The sequence below is a fragment of the Hyperolius riggenbachi genome, chromosome 7 (assembly GCF_040937935.1).
Source record: "Hyperolius riggenbachi isolate aHypRig1 chromosome 7, aHypRig1.pri, whole genome shotgun sequence".
Taxonomy (NCBI): domain Eukaryota; kingdom Metazoa; phylum Chordata; class Amphibia; order Anura; family Hyperoliidae; genus Hyperolius; species Hyperolius riggenbachi.
In genome coordinates, this window is record NC_090652.1 from 4,496,385 (window position 1) to 4,513,551 (window position 17,167).

The 17,167-nt window shown below is 47.4% G+C and overlaps 1 protein-coding gene across 5 annotated transcripts in view; it reads left to right on the plus strand.

The window, feature by feature from the left end:
• CFAP70 (cilia and flagella associated protein 70) overlaps positions 1-17,167 on the plus strand; it is a 78,063-nt gene that overhangs the window by 43,222 nt on the left and 17,674 nt on the right. For all 5 annotated transcript variants that reach the window (XM_068243503.1, XM_068243505.1, XM_068243506.1 and 2 more), the window contains exons 14-22: positions 306-366; positions 2,173-2,364; positions 6,575-6,706; positions 8,849-8,974; positions 10,917-11,050; positions 11,178-11,293; positions 12,313-12,471; positions 15,267-15,440; positions 16,104-16,201. In XM_068243503.1, the coding sequence (XP_068099604.1) occupies positions 306-366; positions 2,173-2,364; positions 6,575-6,706; positions 8,849-8,974; positions 10,917-11,050; positions 11,178-11,293; positions 12,313-12,471; positions 15,267-15,440; positions 16,104-16,201 (1,192 nt within the window). The remainder of the gene's footprint in view (positions 1-305; positions 367-2,172; positions 2,365-6,574; positions 6,707-8,848; positions 8,975-10,916; positions 11,051-11,177; positions 11,294-12,312; positions 12,472-15,266; positions 15,441-16,103; positions 16,202-17,167) is intronic.

A 17,167-nucleotide genomic window follows, 5' to 3' on the forward strand; every position in this document is an offset into this window, starting at 1 on the left:
ACATGGTGGTGGCAGTTGCAGGGAGAGAGTCTTAGAAAGTGATAGAGTGATAGTATCTCTGTCCCAGACTTCTTGTACTGCCACTACAGGATCCGGGGTCCTCCCTGAGATGGGCGAACAAAAAGTGTGATTTGGTCATTCTGAGGAGTCCTGCTCGGTGATCTCCATGGCTGTGGTGGACTTTATAAGACATATAGATATTGCAGTTCTGGTAACTGTGAGTTGGGTCTCTCGAGGAGAATGTTAGGCATGCGTCTCAGCTATTTGTAGTGTTGAAATGAAGATAACGTCTATTTCTCACGCAGGGTGAAGGAACTGGTACCACCTCGGCCACAGCTTGGGCGTAGGACGGCTGGTGCTCAGAAGGTTAGTGATGAGACATTGTCACTGTGACTTTTTACCAATGTGGATGATGTCTGTGTCCCGTACCTCTGCCCCATATTCTAACTGCACCCTAGAATGTAACTTCAAGGTGAAAAGACAATTTGGCCATGCAGTTATCTTGGATTTTGTGATTTTGCCTCTGAAAGTAGATAAGAAACTGCAGCACTCTTTTATGTGCCTGCAGCCCACCACCACAGAACTGCCTTAATTCTTCATGTCACTCCTCAGAGATTTTCGTTCCATATTGACCTGATAGCATAATGCAGTTGCCTCCACCTACATCATGTCATAGACACGCCCATTTCCCCATTTCATGGGGAGCCACACCCATTTTTTGCCTCTCCCTTCAGGGAGAGGGGGAGGAGGCCACAAATTATTTGCCACTTGGGGCCATAAAAACCTTAGCAGCACCCCTGCGTGGTTTCCTGTAAAGGTTTCTGAATATGGCCACGCCTCCTGTGTTAGGACGACGACGAGACTGAGTCACTGTGATTCCACTCCTTTTGTTGTCGTCTGAAGGCTGACTGAACTACAAACTCCCATCAGGCATTGAGGTGTAGCATTGTCACTGAGGTATCTGCAGTCAGCAGTTGCTGCTAGGGATCATGGGAGATGTAGTCCTGTAGGCTGGGAATGCATATGAGAGATTTTCTAGGAATTTGAAGTTCCTCATTTGATATTTTCATTGGAGATCATTGATGTTATGTGCCGGTTACCACTGAGCGGCGTGCGTCTTGCAGGAGGCATGCTGGCACTTGTAGTGATGCGAGTACACATCCGCATCGCTTAGCCCTTCCATGCCCGGCTATAGGGATTGAGATGCATGCTGCCGGAAACTGCAACATGCCGGCCAGATTCTGTGCGACAGCAAGCCATGGAAGAGATGACAGCGTTTCCTCCCCGGCAGGGAAACACTGGAGATTTTGCCTGGATTCAGTCCTAGAGTACAGACGGGCCCATTTAGGGATGTATGGGCGGATTCCACCAAGATACAAATCTCTCTCCGATCCAGTCTGATTATAGAGAGATCTGTCCGCTGCCCATACACCACAGGCCGATTCCCGATCAATTCCATGCTGAAATCGATCCAGAATCAGCCTTGTGATGCGGCAACCCCCGCCTCGCCACCCCCCAATATGCAGTGTGACCCCCCCCCATGCCCAGTGTACTATACATCACATCTTCATGTCCGCCGCTGGCTTGGGCTGCCTCCTTCGTCCAATCACGCCCTTCACGTTACTTTGACAACCACGTGGGTGGCTTGTATGGACGGAGGACAGTGCCCGGAGGCAGTAGTGGACAAGCTGCAGGCAGAGACAGGTAATGTATAGTGCATAATTCATCAGATCAATTTTGGGCCCAAATTGGTTGCATTATCATAGTTACATAGTTACATAGTTATTTTGGTTGAAAAAAGACATATGTCCATCGAGTTCAACCAGTACAAAGTACAACTCCAGCCCGTCCCCCACATACCCCTGTTGATCCAGAGGAAGGCGAAAAAAAACCCACAAGGCATGGTCCAATTAGCCCCAAAAGGGAAAAATTCCTTCCTGACTCCAGATGGCAATCAGATAAAATCCCTGAATCAACATCATTAGGCAATTGTCGATTGGGCATGCACTTGGCAGCACCAATTTTCATCAGATTCAACTGTAATAATCATATTGGATGGTCACTCGGCAATGAGGTATAGCCACCTTTAGAGTACAGACAAGACAAGGAGTGCCGTCACGGCTTTGTCTCACAGGTGTAGATGATAATAGTGTCTCCTGGTCTATTCCCCAGGCAGTCACCGACTACCACAGTCAGGTGACCAGCATCACCAAGGCCATCTTGGAGGAATACTGCGACCTGTTTGGCCAGCAGGATGTGAGCAGGCTGGAGGTGGACCCGCAGGTCCTGGAGGAGCAGAAGTGTCAGCTGAACTACGAGCTCAACTGCTCCGGAAAATACTTTGCCTTCAAGGAACAGCTGAAGGTAGACCAATGAATGCACACACTGCGGGGCAGTACATTGGGGTTTTGGGACTGCTTGATGCAGAGATATTCCTTGCTTAGGTATAATTTTACAAACATGCCTAACTCATTGTAATTGCTCCAGTTATGTTCCATGTGCAGATCTGGCCTTTAGGGCTACAAGCTGCACAGATTGGGGATCAACATCTTTATAGTCATTTTTATAGACAACCTCTCTTCTTGACGTTGACATGGTGCAGTCATGGTTTGTTGAATGGGCACCTTGCCTGTAGATTCTGGGTTTTTAAAGCAGCAGGGACAGCCATACTGTCCCAGGAAAAAAACAACATATATAATTAGATATATATGCCATAGGAAAACATGGGCATTACTTTGAAAGTCAATTTTCTTTCAGTTATAACTGAGAGCAACTGATTAAAATGGAACTCCAGTGAAAATAATGTAATAAAAAAGTGCTTCACTTTTACAATAATTATGTATAAATGAGTTAGTCAGTGTTTGCTCATTGTAAAATCTTTCCTCTCCCCGATTTACATTCTGACATTCATTACATGGTGACTAGAGTTGGGCCGAACGGTTCGCCTGCGAACGGTTCCATGCGAACTTCCGTGGTTCGCGTTCGCGTCCCGCAGGCGAACTTTTGCGGAAGTTCGGTTCGCCCCATAATGCACCATGAGGGTCAACTTTGACCCTCTACATCACAGTCAGCAGGCCCAGTGTAGCCAATTAGGCTACACTAGCCCCTGGAGCCCCACCCCCCTTATATAAGGCAGGCAGCGGCGCCCATTACGGTCACTCGTGTGCCACTGACTGCCTGCATTAGTGAGAGTGGGGCGAGCTGCTGCACTGTCTCTCATAGGGAAAGATTAGTTAGGCTTAGCTTGTCCCTGGCTGCATACCTGTTCTGTGAACCCACCACTGCATACCTGTTCAGTGAACCTGCCACTGCATACCTGTTCTGTGAACCCACCACTGCATACCTGTTCTGTGAACCCACCACTGCATACCTGTTCTGTGAACCCACCACTGCATACCTGTACTGTGAACCCACCACTGCATACCTGTACTGTGAACCCACCACTGCATACCTGTTCTGTGAACCCACCACTGTATACCTGTTCTGTGAACCCACCACTACATACCTTTTCTGTGAACCCACCACTGCATACCTGTACTGTGAACCCACCACTGCATACCTGTACTGTGAACCCACCACTGCATACCTGTACTGTGAACCCACCACTGCATACTTGTTCTGTGAACCCACCACTGCATACCTGTTCTGTGAACCCACCACTGCATACCTGTTCTGTGAACCCACCACTGCATACCTGTTCTGTGAACCCACCACTGCATACCTGTTCTGTGAACCCACCACGGCATACCTGTACTGTGAACCCACCACTGCATACCTGTTCTGTGAACCCACCACTGCATACCTGTTCTGTTCAGTGAACCCGCCACTGTATACCTGTTCTGTTCAGTGAACCCGCCACTGCATACCTGTTCTGTTCAGTGAACCCGCCACTGTATACCTGTTCTGTTCAGTGAACCCGCCACTGTATACCTGTTCTGTTCAGTGAACCCGCCACTGCATACCTGTTCTGTTCAGTGAACCCGCCACTGTATACCTGTTCTGTTCAGTGAACCCGCCACTGCATACCTGTTCTGTTCAGTGAACCCGCCACTGTATACCTGTTCTGTTCAGTGAACAGTTTGGTGTGTCAGTGTGAAGCAGTACCTTAATTACACTACCTGATTGATGTATACACATGCAAGATGTTTTAAAGCACTTTAGGCCTGTCATTTAGCATTCAATATGATTTCTGCCCTTAAAACGCTGCTTTGCGTCAAATCCAGATTTTTCCCGGGGACTTTTGGCGTGTATCCCACTCCGCCATGCCCCCCTCCAGGTGTTAGACCCCTTGAAACATCTTTTCCATCACTTTTGTGGCCAGCATAATTTTTTTTTTTCAAAGTTCGCATCCCCATTGAAGTCTATTGCGGTTCGCGAACTTTAACGCGAACTGAACCTTCCGCGAAAGTTCGCGAACCCGGTTCGCGAACCTAAAATCGGAGGTTCGGCCCAACTCTAATGGTGACATTTTTACTGTGGGCAGGTTATGTAGCTGCTCCTAGCTGTTTTGGCTGTTAGAGACAGCTGTAAATTCCAGTCTGTGAACATTGTTACATTCAGGGCTGTGGAGTCGGAGTCAGAGTCGTGGAGTCGGGCAATTTTGGGTGCCTGGAGTCGGAGTCGGGAAAAAATGCACCGACTCCGACTCCTAATGAATTTGTAACTGTAATTAAAATAGAAAATATGATAAAATGTTCTATTTATCAGATAATAGTTATTAAAAATAATGTATATATACAGTATATATACAGTAATAGCTGTGCTTAGTCCACAAAAATGAAATAAACCAATCAAAATGAGTTACTTGTGCTGCTTCAATAAAGCAGTCCCCGTATTTTTAAGGTCAGATATACATATCTGATTGTGACTGTATATATGATGTGTACACAGGAATCTCTTATATATACTAAATAACATCTATGCTGTAAGAATAAAGACTGATGTGTAGCCGGGTCACTAATAGAGATGGTCAATGAGATGGAAATAATTCTGCACTGATGCTGATTTATGCAAATGTATGCACTCCCTTTGCTGATGAAATCAAATAATTTGATATGTTGTTAAAATTTGGTTTGGTGACTGCAAATTAAAGGGTAACTGAGACGGATGAAAAGTAAAGTTTTATACATACCTGGGGCTTCCTCCAGCCCCCTTTAGGCTAATCAGTCCCTCGCTGACCTCCACCACCCGGATCTTCTGCTATGAGTCCTGGTAATTCAGTCAGTCAGCGCTGTCCGGCAGCATGCCGCTCCCACAGCCAGGAACATTCTGCACCTCCGCAATAGTGCTGCACAGGTGTAGTATGCTCCTGGCGGTGGAGTGGGTGCATGCGCACTACGCCTGACTGGCTCAAGTACCTGGACTCATAGCAGAAGATCCAGGTGGTGGAGGAGGACAACGAGGGACTGATTATCCTGAAGGCGGCTGGAGGAAGCCCCAGGTATGTATAAAACTTTAATTTCATCTTTCTCAGGTTTACTTTGTTACACAGTAGTACTATACTCTACATATGCACTCCCCACAGAGCTGCAGGGAATCCACTGAGAATGCTGTGCACATTGAACACAGAGGTGTTGTCTGTCACCCATAAACTTTGTTCAGATTGTGCATGAAGAATGTGTAATAGAGGAAGAATCTCCTCATTCCCCTGCAGAGTACCTGCACATCATTCTTACATATACCCACACTTACATTGCCTAGGGCCTGATAGATGTTCTTTGTTCCGGTTTGTACCTTTTACAAGTACTCTTACCAAGGACTAGTTTTAGTCTAAAGGGAATAAATATAGTAGTCTACATATCCTTCTCACTTCAGTTGTCTTGTAAAATTCCTAAGCGTTGGCAGTTAAGAGACGAATTTCATGTTACATACTTTTAATCAACAAAATTGTAATATGCAAATTAGAGGAGTCGGAGTCGGTGGAATCCCAAACTGAGGAGTCGGAGTCGGTGGATTTTTGGACCGACTCCACAGCCCTGGTTACATTGTGGCAGTTTGCCCAGAGTACCGCGGTACTCAGAGCTTCTTGTGGGAGGGGTTTCAGCACAAAATCAGTCATACAGCGCCCCCTGATGGTCTGTTTGTGAAAAGCAATATATTTATCATGTAAAAGGGGGTATCAGCTACTGATTGGGATAAAGTTCAATTCTAGGTTGGAGTTTCTCTTTAAGTGTAAAGGGGCCCTTACTCTTTTTTTCTCCTAGAAACTGCACTGTCATACCTAGCGTGCTTTGTAAATACATGAAAGCACAGCTTAGACCGTATTTCAGTTGTTTCTGCGGAGGGATGAGGTGTATTTCCCTTCTCAGCCTCAGCCTGTCACACTGAACTGCCCTCAGCCAATCAGTGAGAAGCAGGAATGTGGGAGGGAAGATAACAAAGCTTCTCTCACCTCGGCAATGTAGCAAAATAGAGCCAAGATTTATTACAGCAGAAATGTTTATGATTATACTGGAGTGCTTGCAATGCAGGGTCAGGATGTAGACTACATAATAAACACAGAGCAGTGGGTAAATGGAATTTGATTTTGTGGCTGAAAATCCCGCTTTAAGATAACCAGTTTCTCCATGTTCAGCATGCAGTGGTCAAGATAGTAAGAGAGAAGTATATGAAGACCACGGCTTTTGAGGACCGAGACCAGCTGCAGGCCTTCCTGAGCGAGCTTTACGTCTACCTGGTGGACCAAATGCACCTGGCGTTGAACAAGGTAAAACAACCGACCTCTGACCCTTCACCCTCCGCTAAGACACACTAACCACAAGTTCAGGCCAGACAGGAAGCAGAGAAGCTCTAGGTGCATTATGGGAACTGAATTTTATCATTTGTTCAGACATGACGTAATAAATGTTCCCATTCTGGAGAAATGGACATTGGCTATCATTCATAAAGCATTTCCGCATGCGGAAATGCTTAATACCGGTGACTTTACCGAACACTCAGCATAATCCCCATTCGTAAAGGCTCTTTCCGCATGAAAAGCTGACATTCCCCAGCAGAGCGATACATTTCCGCCTTGTGCGGAGTTTTTCTAGATTAATCTAGAAAAAGTAACAAACACGTCCATTCATAAAGATTAGAGCTAGCGGTATGCGGAAGGAAAATACCGCTTGCTCGACAGTAGCGATAGGCGGGCGGATTACATGTAAATGAATGGGACGGACCTCCCAAGCAGCATCAGACAGAGGAGCGCACGGAGGGAATCGGGCAGCTTTTATGTTTCTGCATGTCTTCAGCCACGCTACCGCCAGCTTCCTCCAGAAAACCTCCGCACTTCTATCGCAACAGGCAACTTCTTTATGAATGACCACCCAGAAGTCTTAAAGGGAACCAGAGACGAAGCACCCTTGTGCATTTTACCATATATATCAGTAAGAACATTAGAGAAAACACTTACCATGCTTTCTGTTTCATCCTCACTGCTAAAAGTGTCTGTTAGCAGCAGTCACAAGAATCCCAGACTGAGCAATTAAATCTGGCTTTGCTGGGAATGATTATTGCTGAGTCATTATAGCAAAGCCACAAGGGGGCAGGCTTGGGCTTGAAATAACACCACAGAAGACAGACTCAGCTATAATCTTTCTGTAGCAAAGCTAGACGGAGCAGCCTGACTTCTCAGTCGGGGATTCTTATCAGAGGTGATAAGAGTCAGATTACACAGAGAACAATGAAACAAAGGGCAGATTAGGTGTTTACTGTCATGTTCCCACTGATTTATAAGGTAAAATACAAGAGGGTGCTTCATCTCTGGTTCTCTTTAAGTACCGGTTGTGGAGAAGAACGGTGTTTTCCCGCACTACCGACTGCACCTTTATGAATGATAGCCATTGTGTTCTAGAGACCTCCAGGATGTGGGTTTTCTCTAGTAATATCTATTATTCCTGATGGGTAAGTGTGACCGCAGCGCTTGAGACGGTTGTTTTGGGAGAATGTGATTAGCAGAAGCTGAGCTCAGAATTAGGCAGCGTTCACATTTATTAAAATTAGCGCGTTTTGTGAATGTACAGAAATGCGTTTTCCGCACATTTAATGAAAGCCAATGAAGAATCGCACTTCTGCTAAAATGTTGCATCTTTGCATGCGTGACAAAAAGTCCTTCTTGCAGCAGAGATCCACACATCACGTAAATTCTCGTTGCATTTCAGTCGCTGTGGCGAAAAACTTGAGCTAAATTTTGCACATGAAAACGTCAATAATCATGCAAAGAAATGGTCAGTTTTTCGCAATGATAAGTGTGAACCCGGCCTATATCAGTAGCGAGATTTGAGATGAGGTCAAAACTAACCCGATCACATGAGAATACGCCAGTCTAGCCGGTGACTCGTATATTGTCATATGATCAGGTTAGTGCTGACCTCATCTCATACCTCGTTACTGATTTAGGCCGGGTTCATACTAAACATTGTGAAAAACTGAAATGAACTGAAAACTTTAAGATATCAGTCAAAAAACACAAAATAGGTAAGAACTGGCTTCTGTAGCACCTGCCTTATAAATGGTCTGCAGAAGACCATCAGCTAATGGCATAGTATGTGCATTCAAACTGCAGTACCAAATTATGCAAGGGCAGTACAGATCCCAGTAATGCCTCAAAATTAAAGGGAGACTCTCAACTACACATAATACTTGGGACTCTAGTAATGATAAAAACAACTTGCACTATTTGCATACATTTGCATTCAGTTGCGCTATTGGAGGATGTTTCTTTCAAAAAATGATCTGCATGCAAAGACATTCCCTACTAAACCCTTTCACCACTTTGAGGTCCCTCCAGAGTTGAAAGGGGTCCTACCACTAATGTGTGACTTTGATGCCAACTTACCTGTCACCCCCTCTATCTCCCGCCCACCAGACTCTGTTTGACGACAGAGAAGAACCTTCTCCCGACCCAATGACCGACACAGAACAGCTACGGAGATTCGCCAAGGAGGCCGAGATGAACGAGGAATATCAGCTAGCTGAAACGTATTACAAGGAGGTGAGTCTAAACCCCACAGAGTTACAGCTCATTTATGCATATCCTTCGTGAGGCTGACAAAATCCACATTACATCATTTCTTTTACAGTTAATTACATAGTTGGGTTCATCCATTGAGTTCAACCAGAAAGGATGGTACTAGCATAACACTAACACTGTACTGCACCCTCACATATCTCATATTGATCCAAAGGAAGGCGAAAAACCCTTACAAGGCATTGTCCAATTAGCCCTAAAAGGGAAAAAATTCCTTCCCGACTCCAGAGGGCAATCAGATAAAATCCCTGGATCAACATCATTAGGCATTACCTAGTAATTTTAGCCGTGGATGTCTTTCAACGCAAGGAAAGCATCTAAGCCCCCTTTAAATGCAGGTATAGAGTTTGCCATAACGACTTCCTGTGGCAATGCATTCCACATCTTAATCACTCTTACTGTAAAGAACCCTTTTCTAAATAAATGGCTAAAACGTTTTTCCTCCATGCGCAGATCATGTCCTCTAGTCCTTTGAGAAGGCCTAGGGACAAAAAGCTCATCCGCCAAGCTATTATATTGCCCTCTGATGTATTTATACATGTTAATTAGATCCCTTCTAATGCTAGGTGCTCATGATGCAAGTTTGTGGTAGATTTACTGTCAGATTAATTATTTCCAACATGTCCGATCCGATTTCCTTTAAATTTTTTGATCAATTTCTCCATTCACTTCTATGACAAATCTTTCAAAAAATCGATCAGAAATCAGATCGGACATGTTGGAAATTATCGATCTGACAGTAAAACTGTCCGAAAATTGCATCGTTTGTACCTGGCATAAGGCATCTTTTCTGCAGACTAAATAAACCCAGTTTATCTAACCTTTCTTGGTAAGCGAGACCTTCCATCCCACGTATCAATTTTGTAGCTCGTCTCTGTCTGCACCTGCTCTAAAACTGCAATATCTTTCCTGTAATGTGGTGCCCAGAACTGAATTCCATATTCCAGATGTGGCCTTACTAGAGAGTTAAACAGGGGCAATATTATGCTAGCATCTCGAGTTTTTATTTCCCTTTTTAATGCATCCCAAAAAATGTATTAGCTTTAGCTGCAGCGGCTTGGCATTGAATTAGATTATTTAAACTTGCTGTCGCTCACTGATTGACAAGTGATAGAAGTTCAAAAGGTATTATTTCAAAATGTATCAAGACTTACCAAACACACAGGAGATACTCACTTCCCAAACAGTTCTCTGCTGCTTATATAAAGCCTGCAGGCTGCTTGTAAGCCAATCAAGAAGTGCACACACACGTTACACCTAGTCTGCAGTAATTAATTTAAACAGAAGCTGAGCAAATTCAGCCAGTCGTTGGAGAGGGTTTCAGTTGCATATAGACAATGGCTATATGACCAGCAGGGGGCACCAGCGTGCAGGATATACCCTCTCATCTGCCCCCCTCCTAACTAAACTGCATGGGAATCTACAATAAAATTAATAACAATAATGGTGCACAAGCCAGCCTGGGGCCCCAGGAACTCACTAATTTTTTTTTTTTTTATTTCAAAATGTATCAAGGTCACCCAATACCTTCATCTACACACCATGCATTTCCGCGTCGAATGCGTCCGTTGATACGCATCGATTCGATTATTTCCGAGCATTTCCGAACGCATTTCGATGATTTTTAGGTCGATTGCTATGTAAAGTATGGCAAATCGACCTAACGATCCATCGAAGCTTGAATCGTACATGTCGGAAATAATCAAATCGATGCGTATCGACGGACGCATCGAACGCGGAAACGCATGGCGTGTATCCAGCATTAGAAGCTTGCCTTCTCCATCCAGTTGTCCTGCAGTCTGTTCTAGATGGCTCAAACTCATTTTACCACTCCAGTTATTGGCCAATATGCCCCTGCATTATACTGAACAGTTGTAACCTCCCTGTCCTCCTGACTCCTCTGCAGCGGTTAGCTCGAGACCGTCGCCGTGTCGACCACTGGCTGGATTATGGCAGTTTTAAACTGTTGATTGGAGACCACGTTAAAGCCCAGGAATGTTTCCATGAGGCCTTGCTCCTGAACCGGCAGCACCTGCACAGGTGAGAGACTCCGGAAATGAGCGGTGACGGCTGGGTCCTGGGGCCGGGTCCCGGCAGCATTTTATGTGCATTTAATAGAACGCTGGACGGCATATGAATTGGGTACTAATAGTCCTTGTGTGTGTAGCTTGCTTCTGTGCGGCATAGCGGCGGTCCTGCTGGAAAATAACAGCAATGCTGAGGTGTTCTTCGAAGATGCCACCTGTGTCCATCCAAGCAGCGCCTTGGCCTGGACTATGCTAGGTATGTACTTCCCCTGCTGGTCTTTCAAAAGTCATGTGACTCTTTCCAGTTATGCCTGACTCTGTGCAGTATATCCTGACTCTCCACAGTTACTCCTGACTCTCCACAGTTACACCTGACTCTCCACAGTTACTCCTGACTCTCCACAGTTACACCTGACTCTCCACAGTTACGCCTGACTCTCCACAGTTACTCCTGACTCTCCACAGTTACACCTGACTCTCCACAGTTACACCTGACTCTCCACAGTTACACCTGACTCTGTGCAGTATATCCTGACTCTCCACAGTTACTCCTGACTCTCCACAGTTACACCTGACTCTCCACAGTTACACCTGACTCTCCACAGTTACACTTGACTCTCCACAGTTACAGCTGACTCTCCACAGTTAAACCTGACTCTGTGCAGTATATCCTGACTCTCCACAGTTACACCTGACTCTCCACAGGTACATCTGACTCTCCACAGTTACACCTGACTCTGTGCAGTATATCCTGACTCTCCACAGTTACACCTGACTCTCCACAGTTACACCTGACTATCCACAGTTACACCTGACTCTCCACAGGTACACCTGACTCTCCACAGTTACACCTGACTCTGTGCAGTATATCCTGACTCTCCACAGTTACACCTGACTCTCCACAGTTACACCTGACTCTGTGCAGTATATCCTGACTCTCCACAGTTACGCCTGACTCTCCACAGTTACATCTGACTCTCCACAGGTACACCTGACTCTCCACAGTTACACCTGACTCTGTGCAGTATATCCTGACTCTCCACAGTTACACCTGACTCTCCACAGTTACACCTGACTCTGTGCAGTATATCCTGACTCTCCACAGTTACGCCTGACTCTCCACAGTTACATCTGACTCTCCACAGTTACACCTGACTCTGTGCAGTTACACCTGACTCTGTGCAGTATATCCTGACTCTCCACAGTTACGCCTGACTCTGCAGCACATAAGCACTGCCTGGCTACACTGAATATTGTGCTGTGTGTCTCTCGCAGGGCTGTTCTATGAGATCCAGGGGAATGATATCCGAATGGAAATGGCGTTCTCCGAGGCTGGGAAGCTGCACCAGGCAGAGCTGTCCCTGGAGCGATCGGTGGCTGAGGCCAGAGTGCCAGACAGCGGGAGGAGTGCCGCCGGAGAGGGGAGTGACCGAGGTAAGAGGAACCGGCCTCATGTACAATGCAGCCACTAGGAGGCGCTCTATAGGCAGTAGCAGTGTTAGGCCACAGCTGCAACCACTAGGGGGCACTCTATAGGTAGTAGCAGTGTTAGGCCAGAGCTGCAGCCACTAGGGGGAGCTCTATAGGTAGTAGCAGTGTTAGGCCAGAGCTGCAGCCACTAGGGGCGCTCTATAGGCAGTAGCAGTGTTAGGCCAGAACTGCAGCCACTAGGGGGCGCTCTATAGGCAGTAGCAGTGTTAGGCCACAGCTGCAACCACTAGGGGGCACTCTATAGGCAGTAGCAGTGTTAGGCCAGAGCTGCAGCCACTAGGGGTTCGCTATAGGCAGTAGCAGTGTTAGGCCAGAACTGCAGCCACTAGGGGGAGCTCTATAGGCAGTAGCAGTGTTAGGCCAGAGCTGCTACCACTAGGAGTCACTCTATAGGCAGTAGCAGTGTTAGGCCAGAGCTGCAGCCACTAGGGGGCGCTCTATAGGCAGTAGCAGTGTTAGGTCAGAGCTGCAGCCACTAGGGGGCTCTCTATAGGCAGTAGCAGTGTTAGGCCAGAGCTGCAGCTACTAGAGGGCGCTTTATAGGCAGTAGCAGTGTTAGGCCGGAGCTGCAGCCACTAGGGGGCACTCTATAGGCAGTAGCAGTGTTAGGCCAGTGCTGCAGCCACTAGGGGGCGCTTTATAGGCAGTATCAGTGTTAGGCCAGAGCTGCAGCCACTAGGGGTTGCTCTACAGGCAGTAGCAGTGTTAGGCTAGAGCTGCAGCCACTAGGGGGCTCTCTATAGGCAGTAGCAGTGTTAGGTCAGAGCTGCAGCCACTAGGAGGTGCTCTATAGGCAGTAGCGCTGTTAGGCCAGAGGTGGAGCCACTAGGGGGAGCTCTATAGGCAGTAGCAGTGTTAGGCCAGAGCTGCAGCCACTATGGGGCGTTCTATAGGCAGTAGCAGTGTTAGGCCAGAGCTGCAGCCACTAGGGAGCGCTCTATAGGCATTAGCAGTGTTAGGCCAGAGCTGCAGCCACTAGGGGTTGCTCTACAGGCAGTAGCAGTGTTAGGCCAGAGCGGCAGCCACTAGGGAGCGCTCTATAGGCATTAGCAGTGTTAGGCCAGAGCTGCAGCCACTAAGGGGCACTCTATAGGCAGGAGCAGTGTTAGGCCAGAGCTGCAGCCACTAGGGGTTGCTCTACAGGCAGTAGCAGTGTTAGGCCAGAGTTGCAGCCACTAGGGGGAGCTCTATAGGCAGTAGCAGTGTTAGGCCAGAGCTGCAGCCACTAGGGGGCGCTCTATAGGCAGTAGCAGTGTTAGGCCAGAGCTGCAGCCACTAGGGGGCGCTCTATAGGCAGTAGCGGTGTTAGGCCAGAGTTGCAGCCACTAGGGGGCGCTCTATAGGCAGTAGCAGTTTTAGGCCAGAGTTGCAGCCACTAGGGGCGCTCTATAGTTAGTAGCAGTGTTAGGCCAGAGCTGCTACCACTAGGGGTCACTCTATAGGCAGTAGCAGTGTTAAGCCAGAGCTGCAGCCACTAGGGGCGCTCTATAGGCAGTAGCAGTGTTAGGCCAGAGCTGCAGCCACTAGGGGGCGCTGTATAGGCAGTAGCAGTGTTAGACCAGAGCTGCTACCACTAGGAGTCACTCTATAGACAGTAGCAGTGTTAGACCAGAGCTGCTACCACTAGGAGTCACTCTATAGGCAGTAGCAGTGTTAGACCAGAGCTGCAGCCACTAGGGGGCGCTCTATAGGCAGTAGCAGTGTTAAGGAGACTTGCTCAAGTGCTGCTCACTGAACAGGAAGATCTGATATTTGACCACAGGTCTACTGTGTCAGGGGTGGAGCCCTTAAAGTGTACCTAAACTGAAGGGGGGAAAGAGTGTTTGACTTACCTGGGGCTTCTACCATCCCCCTGCAGCTGCCCTGTGCCTGCACTGGTACTCAACGATCCTCTGTTCCCCCGCCACAGCTCAGTTTTATTTTCCCAGGCCTGGCCAGTCGATGGGCACTGCCATTTTCTCCTACTGCACATGCGCAGGGCACTCCAGTCGAGGGGAGCGTGAACGAGGAAGTGTGGATCCAGTGCCGCGCAGGCGCAGTGCACATGGACTGGCCAGGTCAGGGAAAACGAAACTAATCCGCAGTAGAGGATCCTTGAGGACGGGGGTGGGCACAGGGCGGCTGCAGAGGGCTGGTAGAAGCCCCAGGTACTGTAAGTGATACTTTTTCCCCGCTTCGATTCAGGTTCACTTTAACTATTAAAGGGAACCAGAGACGAAGCACCCTTGTGCATTTTACCATATATATCAGTAAGAACATTAGAGAAAACACTTACCATGCTTTCTGTTTCATCCTCACTGCTAAAAGTGTCTGTTAGCAGCAGTCACAAGAATCCCAGACTGAGCAATTAAATCTGGCTTTGCTGGGAATGATTATTGCTGAGTCATTATAGCAAAGCCACAAGGGGGCAGGCTTGGGCTTGAAATAACACCACAGAAGACAGACTTAGCTATAATCTTTCTGTAGCAAAGCTAGACTGAGCAGCCTGACTGTTCAGTCGGGGATTCTTATCAGAGGTAATAACAGTCAGATTACACAGAGAACAATGAAACAAAGGGCAGATTAGGTGTTTACTGTCATGTTCCCACTGATTTATAAGGTAAAATACAAGAGGGTGCTTCATCTCTGGTTCTCTTTAACTATCCAGCCACTGTTATCGAGGTCCTTGGCCTGCTTTCCATATCGTGGTGTAAACCCTTCAGCACCTTGTAATGATTTTTCTTTTGTTACCTGGGCAGGTTGTAAAGGCGGAGCCAGATTAGCTGATGGGAACACAGTGGCGTCCCCCAGAGGTCAGTCGGCCTTAGAAAACCAATCACAAACCAGTCACCTCCCAGAGGATAAAGCGGGAAGCAGCGCACCCAAATCCCCATCTTCCTCCGTCTCTAAAAGCAAAGCCAGGACTCAGAGAGGTGAGCGGTCTGTCCTGCAACCGGCAGCTTTTGTCATCCGGTCAATCTGTCACTACAGCTGGCAGAGCTCACATCTCCAGCTCTGGCCAGGCAACCATGGCCCATGGTGGGAAGCCAGTACTCTGAGAGGTGAGCGATCCGTCCTGCGACCGGCAGCTTCTGCCATCCGGTCAATCTGTCACTACAGCTGGCGGAGCTCACATCTCTGGCTATGGGTGGACCACCATGTACGCTGAGATCTCTCCATAGCTGGTTTATAAAGACAGATGACAGGAAGTCTGGAGCAGGCATCCAGCATTTGTTCTGACATCTGAAACCTGATATTACATACCTGGTATTTAACTCTTTCAGGCAGAGAAAGAAAAAAAGGAACACAGCCTAGTTATTTGTGTGCTAGGCACTGTACATACCCATGTCTATCTCATCATGTCACCTCGGTATCCTTTAAGCTCACAAGGGCAGAACTCTCTCACCCTTTGTGTCTTGGAAGTTGCTATACATTTTGTTCATCGTGTTACATTTGTCACTGTAACTACTATGCCTATCAGTTGTGTGTATAATTATGTACCACATGTTTGTTTCTTACTCATTACAGTGCCATGAAATATGTTGGCGCTTTATAAATCGATAATATTAGTAATTAATCAGGCGCTGCTTTTGCAGGGGGTGGAGCCAGCGTCGGCCATGATGATCCTCCGGTTACTGTTGGCAGCGTCTTCATGGAAGCGGCTAAGTTCTTGTATGAAGTAAACGCCACACAGGTGAGAGGCCAGCACAACCCAAGGGGTATCTGTCTGTCTACAGGGTACCCCCAATCATGGCAGGAGGGCAGTACAGCCTCCTGTAACTTTCATGTGCTTGTTCACAATGTGTAATTACACCACAACAAATTAGTCCTTTAGGTGGAATGCACTTGCCGGTCCAGAAGGGCGGGTGAATAGCGGTGGGTGCTGGGCACTGAAGCCTGATAGCCGTTTCGCGCGGTCAGCGTTTCATCAGAGGCTACAAGAGTAGAACCGCTGAAGCAAAACGGCCGTCAGGCTGCAGTGTCCTGCATCCCCCGCTATTCACCCTCCCCTTCAGGACCGCTATGTGCATTTTGCCGGAAGGGCTATGTTTGTTATGGTGTATTTACACATTGTGAACATGCACATGAAAGTTTGCCAATAAACAAGCCACAAGAGCAGTGCTGACCTTTCTCCTTGCCTTTGTAATACGTTGTAATATAAACTCAAAGAAATTGCAATAGACACCTTAAGTAATTTAGGGTACTCTGATTGACTATACTTTGAATTAATACTTCAAATACTGCAAGCAGGGGTGCTCAGCAGGACCCCAAATGCGAAGTTTACCCGAAAATTCGGGCTGTTTTTCAGGTTTGCTGAATGCGAACCCGAATCCGAATAATGCGATCCATGCCGAATCCGAATGCGAAGTCTCCCGAATGTGCGCACTCGAATTTGGCCGGATGGAGCTGTGGGTTCAGTTTCGGCTTCGGGATTCGGGGTTGACATCATTGGGCCAATCAGAAGTCCTCCAGCCGAGGACCTGGCAACCCTAGCAACCAATCCCCTCCTCAGGGCCGGTCCTGGACTTTCTGCTGCCTGAGGCAAAGATCGTAAAGGCGCCCCCCCCCCGGTATAAGTTAGATAAGTAGGTGCCCCCAGTACAGGTTAGCTAGGTAGGTGCCTCCAATATAGGTAGCCAGTATAGTTGCCCCCAGCATA